General features: G+C 42.1%; 1 protein-coding gene across 2 annotated transcripts in view; it reads left to right on the top strand.

Annotated features, from left to right (window-relative positions):
* The first annotated feature begins 7,010 nt into the window (after nt 1-7,010).
* sdk1a (sidekick cell adhesion molecule 1a) overlaps nt 7,011-22,678 on the top strand; it is a 257,284-nt gene continuing 241,616 nt past the window's right edge. For both annotated transcript variants that reach the window (XM_039803969.1, XM_039803962.1), the window contains exon 1: nt 7,011-8,723. In XM_039803969.1, coding sequence (XP_039659903.1) covers nt 8,543-8,723 — 181 coding nt within the window. In that variant the 5' untranslated portion in view covers nt 7,011-8,542. The remainder of the gene's footprint in view (nt 8,724-22,678) is intronic.

Below are 22,678 nucleotides of genomic sequence, written 5' to 3'. Positions count from 1 at the left end.
TTCAGAGCGCGATCCCATAAGTCTGCGCCGCAGCTCTCTGCGACCAGCTGCGAGGCCCTGCGGTCTGGCCGGACACACGAGTAGCTGGCCAGCGTGAGACGAGGCGGAGCTCCAAATTTGTCGGTCTGCTTTGTTGCTGCAGGGATGACACACAGCAGGTCCTAAGAGATCAAGCACACACATACACAAAGAAACTAAAACAAACAACAACAAAAATCATAGACCCACAGACTCATCCACTAGCACGCAGCTTGAGCCTTTCATTTTGTATTTCTCTCTGCCTATAGTCCACACAATGACCCTGAAATCATTGGGTATATTTCCCTTTTTTTCATTTCCATAGACCCGCTCTTTCTGCTTTCTAGCTTACTTTTCTTCATTCTCCTTCCATAAAAGAATCCTGAAAGCCTAGACTGGGATTTTCACACCCCTTTCTCTCTGCTTGACTCACTAAAAAGTGATCGCTCTCTGTGCCGATCCTCCCTTTCTCCCACTGGTGTTACACTTATTCTTGCATCCCTCCCTGTCTCTTTCAGTGCGCTACAGGTGTGACCTAACTCCTTACAATTCCCTCTCCATTTCCTTACTCACTCCCTTTTTTCACATGAAAGGCTTTTTGAAACCCTCAGCTCAACCTCATTCCTGCTCTTTCTTCTTGGTGAGCCCTCGCCCTCTCTTTTAGCTCCAGGAGATAGCTTGGATAACAGGTGGAGCCACTGGTTTTGGGGGATCAAGTTTCCATCTGCCTGAAATGCAAGAATGCAGCATCACCCTGGGCCAAAATGAAACCAAACTAAACCACACACACACACACACACACACACACACACACAAACAAACACAAAGAGACAACCCATCCTGTGAAGCCATTGTAAGTGAGTTTGATTAGAAAAGTGGGCTTCTAGTCATTTAGTTTTGTAGCTTTTAATGTTGTGTCTTTCTCTGTAAGGAATAATTATATAATACATAATAATGTGAATACGTGAATGAAAGCACAGAAGACAACTCAAACAAAGCTCTTTTCACGACAAATCAGCATCTTTAGGTTCCACATGGCCTTGCTATCACATTATGGCAACAACAAAAGCCTCAACACGAAGGACATTATATAATCCCTTTATGTTTCTATACACAACAGAGATGTATGTAGGTGTAGTATTGATGGGGACTGTGCACTCTGACCGCAGTAGGTATGGCACACATGCTGTATTGAAGCTGTATTCATATATAGCAGCCATGATGGTAAAAGAGCAGTTTCCGAAAGAGTTCTAAAAGCAACGAGAATAAGCAATTGATGCTGTTAGTCAATGTCCCACAGCTATGCTTTTAAATCTCTGTCTTTCTCTGTCTGCAAACCACTTTCCCATTGTGTGTATCCTCCCGGCACTCCACTGCTATGACAGGTCAGTTAATATTGACATTATCTCCCTCCACCATAATGACAGCTCGAGCTGCAGGAAGCCCCTCATTAGCTCTGCATGGGTCTATATGTGTGTGTGTGTGTGTGTGTGTGTGCTGGCAGCATTGTGTTGGTTACCACGACAAAAGTCATTAGCCTAGTCAAACAGGTGTTAAAGAGACAGGGGACAGTACCAATGTTTGCCTCTGCAAGGATAACAGAGAGTGGTGTCATCGTTCAGCCCAATCACAGAGACCTCTACTGAGGTCAGCTCGCCGCTGCACTGCGAGTATGTGTGTGTGTGTGTGTGTGTTGGACGGAGAGGAGAGAGATTTGTCGAGCAGATGTAGCTAGATGCTTTGAGATACATGTCCATGCACATGCCAGGATAGATATCCCTCTAAGGTGCACTTACAAAATAAATATTGTGTGCACAAATGCGTGGGTGTGTGCGTTTGTAATTATATGTGTCTCTCTCTCTGGATGAGAGGCTATAACTGGATGCTTTGGTGATAGCAAGCAGAAGATGGATTGAGGGAAGAAAATGCAGCGGTAATTGTACTGGATACACAGGTAATTGGAAGCTAAATTGGCTTCAGAGTTAGAAACTGTGAGCACTCAGTCTGTGTATTGGAACCAGATAACCGTGTGTGTGTGTGTGTTTGTGTGTGTGTGTGCACTTCTTGAATGACAATTAGGAACTGGACATGTTACAAAACAAATCCAATAATGTTATGCAAAATGAATTCTTGAAGAAATGACTCCAAGCCACTGTGGGTTTCATTTCAAAACTTGTTTTATTAAATTTGACATTTATTGGCATTTATTTTACTCTCAACTGTTTGTGTGTGCTCTTGTGAGTTCTTGTTAAAGACCATGGGTATGACTGTTATTAAAAAATTGAAAATAAAAATAAAATAACAGAAATTCCCATGGGTAGGCTATGATGGATAACAAGGATTTTATTTGAAAATGGAGGTTAAATCTTGACCTCGGGAACACATATGTATTAGAATATTCTAAACTCAAGGTTCACTTATGAAGTTTTCTAGATGTAATGGCTTCATTAGTATGTATATATATCCATTAAAAACAATTAATACAGTGAACATTTTTTATGAAAACACATCTCCAATCTGATAGATTACAGTGAAAATATCAATGTTTTTAAGATGAGACACATGTGACTAGATCGTCCTAAAATAACAGCATTTTATTAATTATCACTCAAGTTAACCTAGGCAGCAAATCATACACACAACACATGTTAGTCTTGGTTCTGTGATGTTTAGCTTTGGCTGAGTTGTTCCTTTTTAATGACTAGTTACAGGGCTGAGTGGGTAAATTGTATGTTATATGATTAATTGAACAGAATTTTTAAACTTTACTTCTTACTTTTTACAGGGGGTTTTATCAAATAAAATCTAACCTGATACACCAGAGGGTAAAATATGGACAACTTATTACCTCCAACGTGGATGGAATTTTCTTTCAATTTATGATTCCAGTCAGTTCTGAAGAATATTTTCCCCTGCAGCTAAATGTGTTAAAATGCTGCTTACATTCATTCACATAACATTACTGCAATATCTGTGACCTACCCCCATTGGAACAGGACAGAGACTGGAGGAAAGTAAATGGGACAGCTTTATTAGAAATGTAGGATCATAGACGAATATCGCTGGGAATCTTTAAGAAGCAAGAAGCAGTTTGAAGAAAAGTGAAAGCCAAGGTCAGAGGTGACCAGGGGCATCATTATATTTAGAGTTTAGTAATATATTCCATTTTAAAAATACCTTGCTCAAACTCAAGGGCACTACACAAAGTGGGACAGAAGGCGGTTTAAAAAATATCATTGAAGGAACTGTAGGGTGACGTGAAATGGTTCAAGTGGAGTGAGGATTTGGTGAGCAAACGGAGTCTCGGTCAGAAGACGTCAAGTGATATGGAGTGATGAATAAGGGAGAAGACAGGGTTTGATGCAACGCCAGTGGTATTTTATTTTCTTATCCTTCAAGGTGATTTTGATTCATTGCATTCACGTTTGTGTGCTGCATAAAGGGATAACAAAGAGATAATACAATTAGACAGTGGTCAATCAACACATAAATTAAACAAATTATACAAATGAACAAAAGGAGATGATTGAAACATGCAATCTTTCCACATGGCTCATGGCACATGTCTGGCAAACAAAGGAATCCAGTCAGCAGTGCACAGGTTTAGCAAAGTGACAGCAGATCATGACGAGGCATAAAAACACAATCGAAATGATAGGAGTGACTCACGTTAACTTATGACGACGCACACAGGATGCATTGGAGTGCCGGCAGAGAGTGCAAAGGATGAGCCAAAGGATTCGTAAACAATTTATAGTCAACAGGTGAGGTGGGCGTGGTCAGGTGGCAGGTGGCACAAGTATCCTCCTGTTTCCGACTGGCAGATTCAACACATTAATTCCCGAAGTGAATTGAAAGAGTGAAAATGGAATAGAAAGTAATACAGAATGGTCATTTATTTAGAATTATGGTCTCGTTGATTTTAAAATCAGCGATAAAGCAGGGGGTGTTTAGGGCGTGGCTATGATGTGATTGCCAGTGAAAGTGTGTAATGTAACGTAATGTAATGTAAGCAGCAGTCTATGGCTCCTCCCTCACTGCTCCCTCTCGTCTAAAATCGTCACATCCGCAACCAGGATGGCTGCGCCCGTAACGGCAAACTCGACAACTCATAGCAGATCTCCACAAACCAATGGGTGACGTCACACATGCTCTGTCCATTGATATTACAGCCCGGTCTCATGGAAGTTCGTGTAAATGTGACGTTATTTGAATGTATTGATACGTGTTCACGGAGATGTTTTTGTCGTTTTTTATGTGGTGGACAACACGAAAATGTGAAGTAATGTATTTCAATGGGAAGCATATTTCGTGGCCACAGAACGAAATTGTAGGGAGTAATATAAAAAGCCGAAAATCCGCGTAGGGAGGTTGGTCGGGGTGGTGGATGGGTCAAACAACACAGGACTTTCACCCGGGCGAGCGGGGATCGCGTCCCGTTTGCGGTGCTTTGTTTCCCGGGGATGGCGTCCCTGCGTGTGGCGTTTTGTCCCGCGTGTTACTGTGGCGCGTCTCCCGGCGTTTAAGGCGCCCTTTCCCCGTAAGTTTTTTCCTTAACCCAACCTCCGCCATCCCGTTATTGTGGGGCGTCCCCAGCGGGCCGCCTTGCGGGCCGCCTCGCGGGTGCCTCCCGGGCGCCTCTCGGCTTATGGAGAAAATAATGTGACATTTACACGTAAAAAATAACGTGACAGTTACACGTAAAAAATAACGTGACAGTTACACGTAAAAAACGAGAAAAACGTCTCCGTGAACACGTATCAATAGATTAAGAATAACGTGGACATTTACACGAACTGCCGTGAGACCGGGTTGAATATTAACAGTCTATGGTTGCAAAGAGATGAAAGTAACAAGACAAAAAAAACATAGATGTGTCTGAGCAAGCTTTAGAGATTGTGATGGTATCATAGTAGCTGGCAGACATCCAATTTGTAGGATCGGTCTGTAACCGTCTCCAAACAGATTGCTGCCTGGTTGCTGCTTGCGTGTTGTGGAGGTGACTAAAGGGCCAACAAGAAGGCCAAGATCCAAAGGTGCAAAGACCACTGGGCGGAATGAGAGGGAGGAACAGGTCAGCCAGGTGTGCAGCTGCTGAATCTTTTTTGAAAAAAAAATCTCAGGGGAAATGCAGAGTTTGACAGTGGAGTTGTTGCAGAGTGTTTGGTATTGCTCAGTCAAGCAACATATGGTGAAGACCCTAGCAAGCAAGATGGCTGACGTATAGAAAGCAATTAAAGGCCTTGCTGGTGCCACTACACCGGGTTCTTGGTTACATTTGTGACAGAAATACGGATAAGTGACAAATCCAAAATAAAGTTAGGGTGTTGGGTCACCTCAAGCTGTAAGAACAGCTTCAGTGCACCTTGGCATAGTTTATACAAGGAACTTCACTGCAGGGATGAACCATTCTTCCAAAAGATGTTTGTCACTGTCACTCCAAAATCTCCCATAGGTGGGTTGAGATCGGGGCAAATACTGTTCAAACTAAGAATGCTCCAAACAGCCATTTTAGGAGTAAAATTTTTTTTTGCCAAGTTTTAAGAATAAGACACATTTGTGCTCAGAGCAGGAATACCCAATCAGACAGGGATTCACCCTGCATCTGCCATATCGTTCATTCTTTAAAACATCCTGGGATTTTACTCAGTGATGTTATTCTACAAAAACATGTGCGATTTTCATTTATTATTTTGTTTGTTTTTTTCATCTATATGAAATCCCTAATATTTCCATCAGCAGTTAACATGTTAAATTAACATCAGTGTAATATATAGGACATTGACTCAAATGTTCATATGAAATGCAAAAAAGTAGTTAAAACTACCCTCTGAATTAGTCATATTGCTTCAGAAAATGTATTATAACCAATGGTATTTTGTACGCTCAGTCTCGTGTCTCAGAAGGCGTGTGATCACCTCGGTTTCTGTACTACAATCATCTAGGAGCTCTCTTACATTTGCAGAGAACTTTTAAGTTGAAAGGGTTTGATAGATTAATTTTATCCTCTGCAAGTAGGCATTTCACTTAAGTCCAAAATTTCAATGTTAGCAGTTGGATAAATGTGGGTCCTGGGGACTGAAAATGCAATAGCACGTGACTGACATGAGGAATCTGTATTTCTTTTCCCATTAATTTGTATAACTTATAAAATAGTTCTGATTGCATTTTTGAACTAGAAGATGGGGATTTTAATCTTTTAATGTGGAATCCAGAGAAACCTCTGAGGTTTGGCACTGGAGACTAAGCGGAAGAACATTTTCATGGAAACTACTAGCATAATTTACTGGAAACAGAAAGTATGAAGCCAGTTGCCAAATGAGCCTAGATGGAAAGATAAATGGATGAGCTGAGGTGAAGGTGCTTGAGGAGAACGTGTTGGGGACAGCTAGCTAGCTGGCGTGGTGAGACGTTTTGGCCACTCAGTGGATGGGGAATCTGCCTCTGAGGATTTATTGAGGCAATAAAAGATAAGGTCACTGTGTTGTAGGCTTTTTTATTAATGTACCATTTAATGACCCTCACCATGGAAGAAACTAGTTTATTAGTAGTTAAGATATAGCTCCAGGCAGTTATTTCGTAATGGAGCATGTGTGTGTGTGTGTAGCTGCATCAGAGAGTTTCTCTTCAGTAAAATAACAGTGAAAGTTCTTTGAGGTAAGCAAACACACACGCGCGCGCGCGCAGACTACTATTCTTTATGTAGCCTTCCCAACCACTTTGACACACATTCTCCAATAAGTAATATACAACTAATCATGTGGCTTCCCTAAAAACTATAAATGGTTGACTGGTTATCTAGTTTGAGAGGAAATGTGTAAAAAAACAAACCAACAACTTACAGACACGTTGTGGGGGGGCTTGGGGGCGCCGTCCACCATGCTCGCAGTGCTGGCATTGCTTCCCGCCCCCTGGTTCGGGCTGTCCAATAGGAACAGCGGGAGCATTCAGCTCGACCAATCAGCAACAACGGATGATAGTGAATGGAAGTTTAGTTTTTGAGTTTGGGATAGATCAAGGGAGAGATTAACGGAGAGGCTGAGCAAGAGAATGGGGAAATTAGTGGACAAAGTAAATCCAGGCTCTTAAATATCAACGCTTTGCTTTCGCAAAAGACCGAAAACGCAGTTGAATAAGGCAAAACAAGAGCCCTCTCTCTCTCCCAAGTCTGTGTCGAGGACGGTGGCAGGTGTTCAGTTGAGGGAGACGCATCGCCTCAGTCAGCTCCCCAAGCCCCAACAGGGTGCTGGAGACGGAGAAAAACGGCTAAAACCCCGCTAACTGTAGCCAAGAACTCCCGTGAGTATGAACGGATAACGATAAAACGTTTTCAAGTAACGGTTTCTTTCGTCGGATGGACTGTTTTTGGAGGACCGCTGAAGACTGGATGGAAAAGCTAAAGGCTCGTGTCGCAGTAGCAGCAGTGAGAGTAAATATAACGTTACCGTCTCTGTAACGGCCGTTTGTTCAGTTCAACAGACTGTTACTTTGGCTTGTACTAGCTAGCTAACGTTAACTCTTCGCCGGTGAATGTACAGAAAAGAAAAGAAAACTCTCAGTTGTTGCTGAGAAACTTGTATTGCGTCTATGTTTTTTTGTTTTTTTTTTTTTTTTTTGCTTTTTTGCTAACCTGTTGTGTCATTTTCTCGTGTAATCCGAGACCCAGCGCATTACGGCAAGTTGGCCTATCGGGTATCCGAGGCAAGAGTACCTCTTTTGGGAGAGTGGTGGATAATCGACGACTTGTTTAGTTAACAGTTAATTAGGATTTCTAACTTTAGATAACAAGCGGCATCCCATCACGCTTCTCCATCACCACACTTGGGGGGGAAAAGACTATCTGTGCAGTTTGTTTGCACAAAAAAAAAGAAAAGACAGGGGTATTAACAGTAACAATTACTGGATTGATTTTTAGAACATACACACACACGCACACACACACATACAGGGACAATTATGGATGGATAATTTACGTGTTTTATTGCTTCTCTGTTATTACGACCACTCTCTAAACAGCTAAATGATCCGCGGGACAAATCCCCGGTTAAGACATTAAAACAAGCGTGGATTTGAGGTCGATGGCAGAGAATAAGCCGATAAATCTAAAACACTTAAATGTATTAATTCCTTGCTCCGATCAATCCGAAAATGAGGTATCACGGGACGCAGAAACACACGGACTCCGCCGCAGCACATAGAGATTACCGTGCCGTTACACCGTAAAGCCAGACACTAGTGAGGGAAAGTATTTCTGCTGGTGAAGCGACCCCCTCCTCCCACCCCTTCCTCATTCTCCCGCTGCCTGCTGAGTTTTGGACACCGGAGCTAGGGAGTCAGATCGGGGAGCTTTCCGGCAGCGACAGCGGCGAACTCCCGTAGCTCTGAGCTTGGCTTCACCGGGAGCGCGGAGCCGAAGCCCGTTTCTCTCTCCGCTCCGACTTCTTCCCACTCGTGCGCAGGGCAGAGAGAGTTGCAGCAGCAAAGCACAAGCGGACACTGAGACACTGTTGGTCCCCTCTCCCGCATGATTAAACCGGACATTTGCTGCCCTACGAGGTCCCCGGAGCGTGAGGAGGGACCCGCAGCAGGGAGCCGGCAGAAGATGACCGGGATGGGGACAGGGACGGCCCGGAGTGGGAGCCGGTGTCAGCCTCTTTTTCTCCTGCTCCTCCTCGGCAGCAGCTGCCACATGTTGCACGGGCAAGGTAAGCTCTTTACTCCCAGCTCCTGGGTTAAAATGTCAGATATTGCACTACAGAATATTAATATTCATATATGTATTTAGATCTATTCACACTGTTGGTGTTTAAAGGGTGGCACTGTACTGTGTATTGTCTAAAAGCATTTACTGACAGACTCGTTTCTCTCTGGGACCATGGTAAACAGGTGAGATGATGACTCCTAAACTGGAAACAAGGGTGTGATTTATTAGACCAAGTATAACTGCTTGCCTGTTTGGGATGTGTCCCTGCAGGAGGGTAATAGAAATACAAGGGGGTTCTATAAATTAAATCAGGTTGATTATGGGGGGAGGTGCCTTCTATAGTGCATGTGTAAATTATTGTTATTGTTATGATGCATAGATTGTAGGATGATGAGTGTAGGATTAAGGTATTGAGGATGGGTATGGGGGGGGGGTTTACAGTTTTGTAAACATCGATAATCTCCCTCTCAGTCAATGACCTGCTTAACTACAGGTCTTGATTTGGCACAAACGCATGCAGCCGCACATTTTAATTGAACTTTGTTTGGCAGTGTTGACCCTGTTGTGCTGCAGGTGTCTACTACATCAAGTGTGTGACTTGTGGTTGCAGAACATTTACTTTGTGAAGTAATTGTTGAGTGAAGACGCATGTGATGATGTATCGATTCATGACCAAAGCTGTCTGTGGAAAATGTGTGTTGCCATGTTTTGTTTTGTTTCCAGCTCTAGAGAGGGGGATGAAGAGAAATTGTGGATATTTGTGTTTTTGTGTGCATCTGTGTTTTTTTTTTTTTTTGTATGTGTATGCATGTACCTCGCGGGATCATGTCAGAGTGCCGAAACAAAAGCACAGAAAAGGTCCGGCTGGTGTCGGCACACAGTTTTCTCTGGGTCACAGATGGCATGGGGTGCTGAATGAAAGGCTGAGACTTGGGGGTTATGTGGAGGAGGGGTCTTAGGAATGTCTGTGCATATATCTGTGTGTAAGTGTGTGTGTGTGTGTGTGTGTGTGTGTGTTAGAGGTGGGGGTGAGCTATTTGTGAACACATTGGAGAATGTGTGTGCCGTTTAAGTGCAGGAAGGTAGAGAAGGAATGAGGAGGGAAAGAAAGTCAGGAGGGAGGAGAAGGAGGGAGAGGGGAGTGGCAGGCAAAGTGGGCGAGAATAAGAAATGGAGGGGGGGGGGAATGCGGCGCACAAGCAACATGCTTGTCACTCAGAAAGCTGTGTCTGCAGTTCAATCGATGATGACGGTATGACAACACCTCTGTGTGTGTCAAAAGTTGCTCTCCTCTCCTTTCTTTTCCCAGTTGTCACACGCTCACTCTTCCTCCCTCCTAGGTGTTGAGGAGGAGGTGGGAGATGGAGGGATGGTGTGGCTGCACAGTCAGCTCCTTTCGTCCTCCTTCTAATGTCAAGGTCTCAGCACCAGCACCCAAGTTACCCCCCCCCCCATTCCCCACCCTCACACGCACCAACCTCTTCCAGCTGTCTTGGCTCAGGCGACTGGGGGGTGCCCTGCTGCGAAATGTCTATACCTCAGGATGGCTGGCAGGAGTTGTGTTATAGAACGGGGTTATTGATTTGATAAGCTGTGCCAGGCGGCCAATCGAAGGCTGTAGATTTTCCAGGTTCCGACCCCTCTATCCCCAGCATTTATTAGGACGTTTTATTTTAGGAGGAAAAGGATGAAATTCATGAGCCAAGGTTGATCCTCCTGATCTCTCCACGCCCCTCTCTCTCCCTCCTCCCCCTTCTGTCCCTCTCCCTTTCCCTCTCTCTCCCTCTCCTTCCCTCAGTCAATCGATGCCCACACCCCTCCTCATAAATGTGAGGCTTTATATGAGCCAACTCTCGTCTCTGGGAGCACATTTAAATAAGCTCATCGATCTTTCATTTTAGAGATTAAGTGACGGCAGCATTTTACTGTCTCTCTCCTTCTCCCTCCCCCTTCCTCCACCTCTCAACTGCTCACCTCTCCACCCTCCCTTCTTTATTCATAACTTATTCCTCTGCCCCCCCCCCACAGCCTCCCTGTCACTGAGTGGGTCCTGCTTCACAGCTGTTTGGCTGATTCACATTTCCAGCATGATATAGACAGAGCCTCATTCCCTACATTTATATTCTGACTGAGGTCAAGAATGGGTCACGTTTAGTGTCTTTCAAAATGTAAATTATACTCTATATCACTAACAGAGTCTAGAACGTGTCAATATCTTGCCGACTGTTCATGAGTTTCTGAAAATAGCCATGTTGCATTTGACAGCCATGGATTCTAGCAATTTTCAACATCATTTTCAAACATTTTTAGAAACCCAAATCACAGAGGACCGCATAATACAAATGACATTAAAACTCGACAATGTTCAAAGTCAGAAGGGGTTCACATAACAACAGCGATATGGACCATTAGGTTTATAATACATGGAGAATGATTTTGTCCCAGTTGCTAATGTGGATAATGATAATGGTTGATAAGTAGCCAAAATGTAATGGAAAAATACTGTTGGTCATGATTGCTAACCTTGCCCAAGGTAAATGCCTTGAAATGTGGCTTGAGCATCCCACCATTGCACTTCTTTCTTTCTTGTCTGAAAAAGAAATCGCAGGTCACAATCTTTAGCGCTCTTACTAAAGTTTAGTTTCTAACCATGAATTAAGAAGTTTTCTTCTGCTTCAACTAGGCCAAGCAGGACTTGCAAGACTTGCATCACTATGCTGACCCACTTAGTGGATCTATCAGTTTGATTAGGTTTGATATGACGCATGTCATTGGCTCAACTAAGCCAGGGCTTGATGCTGATTTGACCAATTGGCATGCTTAAGTGAATTGAGGTCACTGACAGGACATTTGGATGGCGGGCTGTGGGCTGGAAGAGTTCTGAGCGTGATGTCAAAACCCAAATCGAGTAGACTAGCATGCAGCTTTACACATGTGCACACATACATACACACAACGTCCTTCTCTCTCATCAGTGTCAAACAGTTAACGCACACGTGCAAATTTGCCTAACCATGTTGCAATGAGGAGAGGGTAAATGAGAAGCCTTGTCTAACCGATTATCATCCTACACGCTGCGCAACCATACCATGACTTTTGCACCTCTCTCACACTTGTGAATCTTATGTCTGTTTTCACATTTACATTACATGCAGCGTTTGCTCGCAGGTCATAAAAAAACAATATTAAAAAATATAACAGTTGTGAAGCAATTTGTATTAAAGGCGGTTTGACACCAGAAGTATTGTAGCACGCTCCATTACTTCAGCATGCAACCTCAGGATTTTGATGTAGTTTAAACTCTACATTTACTGCTTGTTACAAAACAGTTGTACGCATGTTCTGTCTTTGCCCACAGACACAAATGTAATCCCACATTCAAGTAGTTTCAATTTCGGAGGCCTCAGGAGAGACTTTGCTGGATTGTGTGTGTGTGTGCATGTGTATTAGCGAAGGCGAGCAAGCAATTGAGTTGAAGACAGTGCAAATGTGTGTGTGGGAGTGTGGGATAGACGTCAGATTAGTCGGGTCTAAGAGGAAGTGAGGTCCCTGGTCGACTCCCTTATTTCCTGTCTGTCAGGAGGAACAAATCACCGCACTTCCACAGCCACCTGACACGTTATGTTCTGTGAGTGTACGTGTCTGTGTGTTTGGGAGGGAGAGAGTTTGTGTGTGTCTACCTATCTATGTGTGCAGACTACATACAGTATGTATTGCCGGCGCGCGTGTGTGCGTCAGATCGATGCCTATACCCTCTATCAGTCCTAAGTGTTTTCTTCTCACAACAGAAGAAGTGGCAGCTATAGAGAAGCAGCCAGAGTCTGCTTTAAAATATTCACCTGTGTGTGTGTGTGTGTGTGTGTGTGTGTGTGTGTGTGGGGTTGTTCACATGTACGCTGTCACTGAGGTAATTATAAAGAGATCAGTTGGATCATGCGTCCCACTCCATCAGTGTCACTATGAGTGGTCAGTTGAAAGCACAACATATTAAATATAAGGTTATGGTATAATTGCCAAAAGCTCTGTGTGTGTTTTCAGTGTCTACCCATGTGTGTTTCTGCCCAGTCAGAATGGTTTCCCATCTTCAAGAGTTTTCCTCAAAAACATCCCTCGGAGCTTTGAAATATGAGCCATGTGGGATACACTCTGGTCTCCTTCTGCCTTCCTCTCTGTCTTGCTTCTTTTTGCTCTTCATTTTTGTGTGTGTTTGTCCTTAAGGTATTGCTCCTCTTCTTTTTGGTTTCTCATTCTGTCTTTCCTCCTTGTCTCCCCATACGGGACCAAATAATCTATTACTGCAGGCCACACAGGTGGAATGGAGGCTGTTTTGCTGTTTAGGCCTCGGCGTTTATTATGTAAGGTAGGGGGAGGAGGTTGCTATTGATCCGCTGTCTGTACGTGTGTGAGGAGCGAGGGAGGCGCTATGGCACAAAAGCTTATCTTGTACTTTTCAAGATGGTTCTACAGCGAGACACCGAAATAAAGCAGAACGCTTGCAAAAACATGAACGTATTGATTGACTGAACTGTAAGACATCACAAAGAAAAAGACTGACAGACACTTATCGAGATTGGCAGACAAACATAAAGATAGGAGAGATAAATGCATGTGTGCACACAGATTTCCAACTGTTGTTTGTTAACTGAAGTGTAGGTAAAGTTAAAATCCACGATGTCGGCATATAGTGGTTCCACTTAGGCTGTTATTAAATTGACACTTGCAACAGAAATTAGGTTTAGTCTTGTATATGTCGCTCTTTGACATGGATGGCTGACATTCATGGCGGGATTTGTATTGAGCTGAACTGTTAGTTGATCAACAGAAAAGTTAATCAGCAACTATTTTAATAATTGTTGTTAATAATCGAGTAATTTTGTTAAACAAAAAGACCAAACGTTCTCTAGTTTTGGCTTCTAAAATGTAAAGGTGTGCTACTTTTCTCTCTATTTTATACATTATACTTTTTTTTTCTTTTTGGAGGAACAGGCAGCTTGGTGAAGTGCATAGAAGAACCAAATCAATTGCCTTATTGAAAGAGGTCTGAACCTGAAAACAATATTTTATTTTGTAATCTGGAACATCTGACCTTTGGCTTTAATCTTAAATACCTACATACATCTTGAAATGTTGAATTAAACAAGATGGTGACCTACAAATGCAGTTTTTTTGTGTGCAGCTTGCCTAAGGGCTATCGCTGCATGCGAAAGTAATAAAGTAATAATTTATTGTTTGAATTTGCTAAATAGGGATCTTATAAAGACTGAGTCAGGAATAGTTAACACAAGACTTTCTAGCTGTTGCTGCACAGTTACACTAATTTAGTAAGACCTCTGGCTATTGTGATAGCAGAATGGCTACAGAAAGTTATGGCAAAGTTTTTTTTCACGGAATACCGCTACATCTATCCATCTATGTAGATGGATGATGCACTGTGCACAATTAAGCAGACCTACAATAACATCAGTAAAGCAGGTCCAACTAAAAGATATGGTTGGCAGCTGAGTAACTTTGTATTGTATAGGATGCAACACAGCCTTTCTTTGACTCTTTATTTACATACAATCCTACAAACATCTGTCAATACACATCTTTCGATATCTGTCAATACACACCTGTTAATATATAATATAATACAAGTGCATGTGTATACTAACTAAACTAAATATAGATTCTGAGGCACGTGTCAAACTCAAGGCCCGTGGGCCAAATCCGGCATATCAATTTAGGTTCACAATAGATTTTGGCCCGCCTAGTTGTGCACAGAAACCAAAAAGACAGGTCATTCTTTTCAAACTGTAATTATGTGACACTCAAAGCAGAATTTGGCAGATTTGCTGACTTTGAGACTCAGGAATTCCCACAGAGGCAGAGAGTTATCATATTTAGGCTGTGAAACAGGTTGCTGTAAAAAATTAAATCATTGTTTTGCTTGATTTGCAAAACTCTATGATGGCTAAGGAACTTTTTTTTAGGGCTTTATGTCGACATAACTGCAAGTGAGAAAGCTATGTGAGACATGCAATAATACAGTCAAACATGTTTGACTTTGATTAAATAAAAGCATGTCAATAAACTCTACATGTCTGGCCCCTGATGTGATTCTTATTTCCAAGTGTGGCCCTTAGTGAAGTTGAGTTTGACACTCCTGTTTCTAAGGTAATCAAATGCTATGAAAAGAGAAGCACCCAAAAACCTTCACTCATTTTTTTTTTTTTTACATTTTCTTTGGATTAAAATTTTTGGCTGACTGTTGACTGCCTCAACACGTTCATTGAACATGAACTGAACGTACTGTATTACTGTCTGATGAACGTTACTGTGAACTCGTTCATTCTGGTGTCTGTGAACGGCACGCTCTCTCAGTTTAACTTCATTCAATTTGGAACTGTGAACTTAGTTCAACATTTTGAAGTATGAACTTTGAACTGAACTAGTTCATTTTAAAATTTGTGAACTGAACTTTGAACTAGTTCATGTAGAGAGTGAACTTTCCCAACACTATATATATATATATATATATATATATATATATATATATATCATATGTATATTTTAAAATGTCAAACAAAACATGCACATTGACACAACTGATCCTTGTTCGCAAGAATCTTTTTATCTCACATCACTGCTTTGTTCTTTGTTTTTGAGATAACCCATATGTGATGAATAGTAATGTCTTTTCTCAGTATTTTTGGTGTTTTGAAATAGGCTGCAGCCAGAGGAAGATGAGACAAAAACTAAATGAAACCAAGAGCCACTGTGACAGTTTCATCACATGTAGTACATTGTATGGGGCTTAATGGTATTAAGAACTTTGAACCCAGTGCTAGCAATAAGCACTGCAAAGTAGTCTACAGCTGAATGGCACTAAAAAGGAGCGCAGGCAGCTGCATGAAGATTAAACTCTAATCAAGGCAATAATTACATGCATTCCACATGTGGAAAATTTTTTGTGAAATGTACTTTGCCCCAAATACTACAGGATGTTTACTGTATGCTCCATGGTTGTATAAAACATGACTCTGTGACATGTTTACCACCGTATTTCTCATGAAAAACATACCCATGGTAGAACTTTATTTACTTACTTACTTTTCCAAGCCTTCCTTTCCTTCCACCCCAAGGTCACGCTTAGACCACCTAGTATAGTTAGCAACCCAGTCTCACGGCAGTTCCTCAAATGGTCACGTTATTAAATCTATTGATTCGTGTTCACAGGGCCGTTTCCGTTGTTTTTTTCGTGGTGGCCAGCACGAAAATGTGAAGTAATGTATTAAATGGGAAAAATATGTCGTGGTCACAGCACGATTACGGTAGCGAGTAGTATGAAATGCCGAAAATCTGCGTAAGGAGGTTGGGGTTGGGGTTGGGGTGGTGGATGGGTCACACAATTCAGGACTTTCACCCCCGGAGGCCGGGGATCGCGTCCGGCGTGTGGCGTTTTGTTTCCCCGTTAACCGTCCTGTTATTGTCGCGCGTTCCCCGCGGCCGTGTCCCAGCGTGTGAGGCGTCCTCCCCCGGGGTGTGACTTTTGCTTTCCCCGTTATTCTCCGTATAGACCATTTCATGCTGGCCACCACGAAAAAAACAAGAAAAACGTCCCTGTGAACACGGATCAATAGATTAAAAATCACGTGACCATTTGATGACCTGCCGTGAGACCGTGTTGTAGTTAGACAGATGCAGATGTTAGCAACAATAGTTAGTTATATTAGTAATACTCAGTAATATTTGTGTACAATAATTGCATTTTATGATTGCTCGAAATAGAGATTCATGAGAAACCACTCCAGGTACATTTGGCTTCGAGTGAGAGTTTTGCTTTTTTATATCCTTCATCAATATTATTGAACTGTTCCTGTGCTATATAGTCTCTTATTGAAGTGTGCTGCTTTTAAACAAAAATCATTTTCATCAGACCTCAGTAAAAGGTTATCGCAACATCTTTTCTTTTTTGCATAAACTTGCTTGCCACAACCGTTTATCTTCTGTATGAAACAGGAAAGTCAGGTTAACAACGAGCGCCATGACACCAAACTGTCGCAATCATGCGATGGTTTTGCATTGGATTAAATGGTGGGGTGGAGCTGAGACTGTGAGCAATATGTCCCTAAATGAAACTGAATAGTTACACTTCATCAGTACACAGACATCAGCAAGTGTTGCACATTATGCATTCATTGTAAGCAGATATTGAGAAACAGATTACACACACAGCGAGCTAAGCACACGTAAAGGAATTTACTTTGTAATTATTATCCCTCCAGTCAGCGACAGCCTATACTATTGCAGATATGAGAGTCAAAGTGTTGCATGCTGTGCAAGTGTTTCCTGAAAGAGCTTACAATATAAATACATATTGTATTGCGTATGAGCAATTAGGGCTGGGCAATGTGGCCCAAAAAAAAATCCTTGATTCTTTCACAATTCTTTTTTATTTATTTACGATTTAAATCGATTTGTTTCCCCCCTACTTAAAATCAATCTGCAGATGACAAAGAAATTGTTGAAAACAAGTTTTTGTTTTGACTCACACACACACACACACACACACACACACACACACACACACACACACACACACACACACACACACACACACACACACACACACACACAAACATAGCCTACACATGGGGTATGTATACCATTATGATTATTCATGCCAATTTTATGGAAATATATATGGGTTTGAGTGTTTTCCCTACATTTGGAACTACAGGAGCAAAATTACGGTCCATCCATTGTATGGAGCGAATATTTAGTACAGGAGTACTGACTCAGTTTAAAAATGTTTTAAAATTGGGATTTATGGAATCCCAAAAGGTAGCATTTTTGACGCTGAAAAATCACAGATGTCAGGTTCGTGTGACATACTCAAGGCAATCTAGGAACAGATTCCTATTTACAGGAACAACTGGTGGAAATAAAATTGCAGGTGGCTGGAGATACATCAGAGAGACATTCTCTCTCTCTTTCTCTCTCTCTCTCTCTCTCTCTCTCTCTCTCTCCCCCCTTCTCCTTAACACCTGGGAAATGCCTTTAAAACCCCAGCCTTGTACTGCCAGTCATTTAGTGGCAGCACTATATTAGTGAAAGGCTCAAGAGCAGTCTCACAGCAGGGTGAAGACAGTGACTCTCTTTCCTACATTGACAATGTTTCAGGCGTTATTTGGATTCAAACTGACAACCTTCCAGTGGATCATACCCCAGGCGGTCTCTCTTTGTGTCTCACTTTTCCCCTTTGCTTTCTGTGTGGCTGTAGTCATTTTTTTACAGTGACATTCGCAGGGAGGGGAGTAAAATAGAGTGAAGATTGTTCGGTGGAAAAACATCAATGTGTCTTCCCTCCCCTCCCCCCCCCTCCCAGTGCTCCCCATACCAAATGCACCTGGCTGAGGCTCTTTATTTGTTTGTGTGTATAATTGTGGTGGTGCCATCAAGCTATTTGAATGGGATCTTTGCATAGTGAATCGCCAGTCACGGAATATTACTGAGGTCAGGCTGGGTTGAGTAGAAGTGTGGGAGTGTACATCGTGCGTGTATTTCTGTAGAGCACCATGATTTACTTGTTCAGTCCAAGGACTTAAAACCTGCTGCAGGTGTGTGTTCTCAGCCTGATGCGTTTGATCTGCCACAGGTGCTTGAGAGGGTGGCTGTGTGTGTGTGTGTGTGTGTGTGTGTGTGTGTGTGTGTGTGTGTGTGTGGGTGTGCGGCGTGCGTGTATGGTGATTTATGCTATAGGCTCTGATCTGAAAAGACCCTTTTTGATCTCATCCAGAAATAGACAGGAAGTACTGTATTTGTGTGTGTGTGTGTGTGTGTGTGTGTGTGTGTGTGTGTGTGTGTGTGTGTCTTGCCAGAGGTTTTTAGCTTAGTCCTTTGATCCAAGCTAGAGGAGGGCATACCTCTGTGAGGAGCCAGCCAGCAGTATGGACACTTGGCTTGCGCTCCTGAAGCGTGTGTGTGTGTGTGTGTGTTTGTGTGTGGGAGAGTGTATATGGCCAGAATCAAAAAGTATTGACTTTTAAAAAGTGGCTTGTTGGACTGTGCGAACATAGCGATTGTGTGCGCATATCCAAAAACCTGTTGATATCCAACTCTTTGATAATGTTTAAAAGTGTTTCTCCTTCTAATTGGGTCTCCAGCCTCGCAAACTGTTGGTTGGTTGGTTTGTGTACAGCAACCATAGCAACGCACAGAGCTGACCATAAGCCTGCGGTAAAAACCCTGATTGAGACGCATATTCCGAATGCGCTGTATACATGTCCAAAGAATGCCTCTAAAACCCGAATAATACCGGAATATCCCACGTCTTAATCGGAAAATGCTATATTCGGAAAAAAAGGCCTAATTCAGAATATCCAACCGGAATATGCTGTTTACATGACCTGTATTGAATTCGGAATATTGTCATATTCGGAATAATAGTGGAATATTGGTGTGCGTGTAATCGTACTCAGTGATATGCTGTCGGAACTTTCCTCAGTTTCCAGACTGATGGCCAGTTTTTGGCTCTGCCTTTGAAAGTGCCCGTTATCTCAAAGGGCTTGAGGAACACAATGACTTTTTTGAATGGTTAAGTGATACACACAAAGGAGGGGTTGGACTATAAAAGTCACGAAAAATGCCTTTCAGAAGCAGGCACTTAAACATTGGCAAATCACTTTTCTTTCCATTTCCTGTAAATAAACTTTGATGTGATTATATCTCCCTGTCTGTCTCGAATCAGATTGACATCCTGTAAGGAATCGGAAGTGCTGCACTGGTAGCTCATTTCCAAGGTAACATGTATCCACTCTCTTTGCACAGTAGCATATAGCATATTGTCAAAAAAACAGAATATCGACGAGATTGATAATTTACTTTAATTCTTCTTTCTTTGCTTTTTTTTTACCACCTTCTCAGTTACACCCCAAATCAGATCTGTGGTTGAAGTTATTGCGCAGTGGTGCTGCAGTTGTAATTTTACATGTACACCCGAGTGCATTCATTCCATCTCTAGAGTTTCATGCAGAGTTAAGAGGCTTTCTGCAAAAATTAAGTATTGCATTAGTGCTGGCAGAGCTGTATGACCTGATCTCAGTTAGTTTTGGATCATTACTGTATCTTGAGGCTGGTGGTTATGCTGGCTGTACTGTTAGGCTTTACTTTTACCTGCTAGTTTTCTCCCTTCACATCACCAGCCTGTTCTACTTAGGCGTTGTGCTGGTGTGTTCTGCTCTGTGTAATGGGCTGTTCAAAATATACGGAGGGGACAATGATAGGCTGCTATTCATTGTGAATGGGACCTGGCGTTGCAGCCTGCTTCCCCCCCCCCCGCTGACCTACTGTACAGATATTTAAAAGGTGCCCAGCAGCACTTCAGGAGAGGCTATTCAGTACTTGTGGAAACAAACTGTGCAACAGGAAAATAACTGCTTTCAAGTGTGTAGTACTGCAGCTACATCAGAAATCAACAAAAAACAGTAGAGTACATACCCGTAATATTATGTGTTGAATGCAGCTCACCCACAGAGTTACAGATTCAGATTCATGAAAGGCCAGAAGCTGCCTACGTCTTTGTATCTATAGGTGTGGACGCTGTAACTCTTGGTCTTGTTCAGCTACACATATGTGACATCTGGCATACAGAGTGGAAAAGGGTTACAATGGACAAAGCATTGAAAATGGATCAGCGTTTTTGTATAACCAATTTTACAGCTCATCAGCTGGTGACATTGCACCAACAACTGCCTGGTTTGGTCCCAGATTGTGTAAATGAAATGTCGTTGTCAGTATTATATGCTCTAAAAGACCAAATACATGGTCTCAAGGCTTGTAGATTTGGTTTCATCATCTTCACTCAGGGAAACAGCCTCCATAGCTGTCTGTTCATCAGCCTGGGCATTTGAGGTGCTACTAGAAACAGGATAGCGTTACCTATCAGTGGGCTCACTTTTCCACAACTCAAGGGGAATTTTACTAATTTGGAGCAAGAGTTCATTTATGAAACGCTACTTTTTTAAAGGAAAGTGTACATGAGCCTTCAATATTAGTTAAAAGTAATGTATCAGTGTTTTTGATGATGACCAGCACGGCACTTTTAAATAGTGTAAATTGAGTAATTTTTATCTCCCCTATGTGCGTGTATTTTTCCTGTGTGCTGAAATCAGTGTTTTGACTGACATGTGGTTGATCCTGATGATGAATTGATTCCTTTAACAAGAGAGTAAAAGCTGCTGTTGATTGATGGATGAGGAAATGAACGCACAGATGGATTAGATAATACGGTATGCTGGAAGAAAAGTAATGAAAGCGAGAAAATAAGTAATTCAAAGAGAAAGGAGGCAGAAAGAGAGAATAGGTTGTCAGTTATGGGGTCACTGGAGTGGATGGGTGGATGAGAGAAGACGTCACAGAAATGAGAAGATGTAGTCAAAACCGAGTCTAAGATACTTAGTCAAGACAGATTAAGTGAGTTCCTTAAAGAGAAAGACTAAGAAGAGAGAAAATAGTTTGTCGGCTAATGGACTCACTTTATCTATTTCCTACTTTACCATTCTTGTTATTCCCCTCTTGCTCGCTTGATCCCTCTCTCCAATCATATCCCTCCCTGCGTTACATCTTTCTCTCCTTTCTACCACTTATTTCTCTCCTCCACTCTCTTATTGGGAAGGGGCGGTGCACATGCATTCATCTCATTAAGTGCACACACACACACACACACACACACACACACACACACACACACACACACACACACACACAAACACACACCATTCTCACATTTTGTTATCCTTTTGTAAAATGAATGTTTGTGTGTGGATTGAATCTCAAATAATCTCTTGTAAGAATTCACTTTATCTCGTGAATGTGGAAATAGAAAGAGAGAAATTATAGAGGCAAATACATGAAAATCAAATGAAAGCATTCAAGCGAAGGAGAGAAATGAATTATCCTGTTTGCCTGTTGATGCAAACCCTTCAGTAGGACCCTGTGCCGTGCTGCGGGAGAGTTTGTGAGCATGCCAGGACACACACACACACACACACACACACACACACACACACACACACACACACACACACACACACACACACACACACACACATACATGCAGAGATACAGACTCATACCCTCGTTTGTCTTGAGTTATATTTCGACTCAGTGGCTCAGCTGTGTTTAGTATGGTAGCTGTGTTTGACTCAGCAGAATGCTCATCACAGTCAACGATTCCACTCAGTGTTTTCTTTCGAGTTTTCAACCTGTCACCACATCTGTCCACTGGTCTTGACATTTATCTCTAGACTAAACTAGTATTAAAATAAATGAGGACATCATTATGAACTACAGAGTAGAAATATCAGAAAAACCTGCAGTACTGAATTACACACGAGCTAAATATTTATAACATGTACTGTATATATATATTTAGGTTCTATACATTGGTACTTTAGTTTGATAACGCAGAAGTTTACTTCCAGCGTATTCACGCAGGCCCTCGCTAGATTACACCATGCATCTTGTGCTGCTTTCACATGACAGCAAATAAAACAATGTTTAATGAATTTTACATTTAATTACGTTCTCTTATGAAAAAGGACATGACATTTATCAAATGGATCACTTTAGAGACAAAAGGCCGTAAATGAGCCAGTTGAGGCGGCAGGAGCATTTTTTGAACGATGATACTGAGAAGGACTTTGTTCTCCAGTAGCAGTGTGCAGAGAGCTGGGTTGATGTTGTTTGATCTGTAAGGATGCTTCTGAACCATGCAGACCATCACAAGTTTATAGTGCACTCAGTTTCATTACGGCGATTATTAGCCCAAATCAACTAAAGAATTTACAGCCTCGCGAAGAGGGGGAGTTACTTGCCTTTTTACATTTCAAATAAGCTTTAATTGAATACTTTGTTTTTTTTTTGGTTGTTGGTGCAACTGTGTCAGAAATTTGAAAAGGTTACGATAAATGA

Source organism: Perca fluviatilis, chromosome 1 (assembly GCF_010015445.1).
Source record: "Perca fluviatilis chromosome 1, GENO_Pfluv_1.0, whole genome shotgun sequence".
In the NCBI taxonomy this organism is placed as follows: domain Eukaryota; kingdom Metazoa; phylum Chordata; class Actinopteri; order Perciformes; family Percidae; genus Perca; species Perca fluviatilis.
This window is presented reverse-complemented; position numbering and strand designations above follow the sequence as displayed.